The sequence below is a fragment of the Rhagoletis pomonella genome, unplaced genomic scaffold, assembly GCF_013731165.1.
Source record: "Rhagoletis pomonella isolate Grant_MI unplaced genomic scaffold, Rhpom_1.0 Rhpom_scaffold_00002, whole genome shotgun sequence".
NCBI lineage: Eukaryota > Metazoa > Arthropoda > Insecta > Diptera > Tephritidae > Rhagoletis > Rhagoletis pomonella.
Window position 1 is genome coordinate 33,336,472 of NW_023458556.1, and position 1,453 is coordinate 33,337,924.

The 1,453-nt window shown below is 30.1% G+C and overlaps 1 protein-coding gene across 2 annotated transcripts in view; it reads left to right on the top strand.

Moving 5' to 3' along the window:
- The window catches only part of LOC118733479 (broad-complex core protein isoforms 1/2/3/4/5), a 40,138-nt gene that overhangs the window by 16,264 nt on the left and 22,421 nt on the right, over window positions 1-1,453 (top strand). For both annotated transcript variants that reach the window (XM_036462881.1, XM_036462882.1), the window contains exon 4: window positions 98-223. In XM_036462881.1, coding sequence (XP_036318774.1) covers window positions 98-223 — 126 coding nt within the window. The remainder of the gene's footprint in view (window positions 1-97; window positions 224-1,453) is intronic.

Sequence of the window (1,453 nt, forward strand, 5' to 3'; positions counted from 1 at the left end):
AAGCCGATGCAGAAAACGCTGAGATAACAATTGAAATGGGTAATTTGAGTGAAAATTGTATACGATTGTGTGCATACAAATTCAATGTATGTTTTAGGTCGGCTTTTAAATCCCACGACGAGTACACCATCAAATACAACACCACAGACGACGTTGGATGAGTCAGGCAGTGGTATCACTAATTCTGTAGTGAAAATTGATAACAAGGGCGGCGGAACTGCAGGTATGTTTGGTCGAAATTTCCATAAATATTAAAAAACCGTTATATAAATAAAGAAGTAATTAAAAAAAAAAACCACGTATACCGAAGAAACTTGTGTCTCTTCAGTAATATTTATAGCTAAAGAGCTAGAGTTACTTATTGCCGAAGCATGTTTTATATGAAAAGTTTCTTAGAAACCAATATTGTTCAATGTCAAATAGTAAAGCACTAGACGAGTAGTAGTATCATTCCCGCACAGTCGAGTCTACATGGCGGTCAAAAATGGATGAATGTTGTTTCGTTTTTGATATGTATTTACAATGTTTTTAAAGAAAAAAAAATGGTTTGATGTTTTTTTTATTAAAATATGGTCTATGTTGAATGTTGTTGTGTCGAATGCAAGTCATTTTTCGAGAGTCGAATCGTATCGAAAATTTCACGTCATTGCCTAAAATTTCCACTCGACTTTGTGTATTGAGACGGAAAACCATGGCAGCACTTTTTTCGACGATTTTTATCTAAATTTCAAGCTTTTAACCAGATTTTTTATAAATTTTTTGGGTATGCAGTTAATAGGCTTATAAACTTTAAGTAAAACCTGTGCAAAACACGAAAATTCAGCAAATTTTCATGAAAATTTTCAACTTTTTAATCAGATTTTTTTTGAGTATGCAGATTTGTAGCCCAATCAATTTTATTATTAAAGTGCAAGTTTAAAGTAGCAGAAATTACCGTTGATTTTTGGCAACTTTTTTCACGCAGTCTCTTCCAAACAAAATTTTTTTTTTCGAAAATACTTTATATGGAAAAAATGCAAAACACCTTCAATAAAAAAAAATCTCAAAAATCAACGTGATTTTTGACTAACTCCGAACTTGCCTTTTTTGTACTAGAATTTAATCAAAATCTGAATCAGAATCTGATTAAAAAGTTGAAAATTTTGATGAAAATTTGCTGAATTTTCGCGAGTTTTGCACAAAGTTTAGGAATTTTATTTTTATTTTTTTATTGTTGAATGACCAATATTTTTACACAAAATTGGCGGAAAAATATTAGAATAAAAATTGTTGCATATATTGTGAAAAATTGTCTTTGCCAATACTTTGTTCCGGCAGTGTATGTATGAATTTTTTTGGAATAATTAATTTGTAATAGACCCAGAAAACTTTTTTGTTTTTATTTTTTGAAGTAACTTCGAAAATTGACAACTTCATGTAAAGGGAAATTTCTCGATCTTTTTGCGAAATAAGT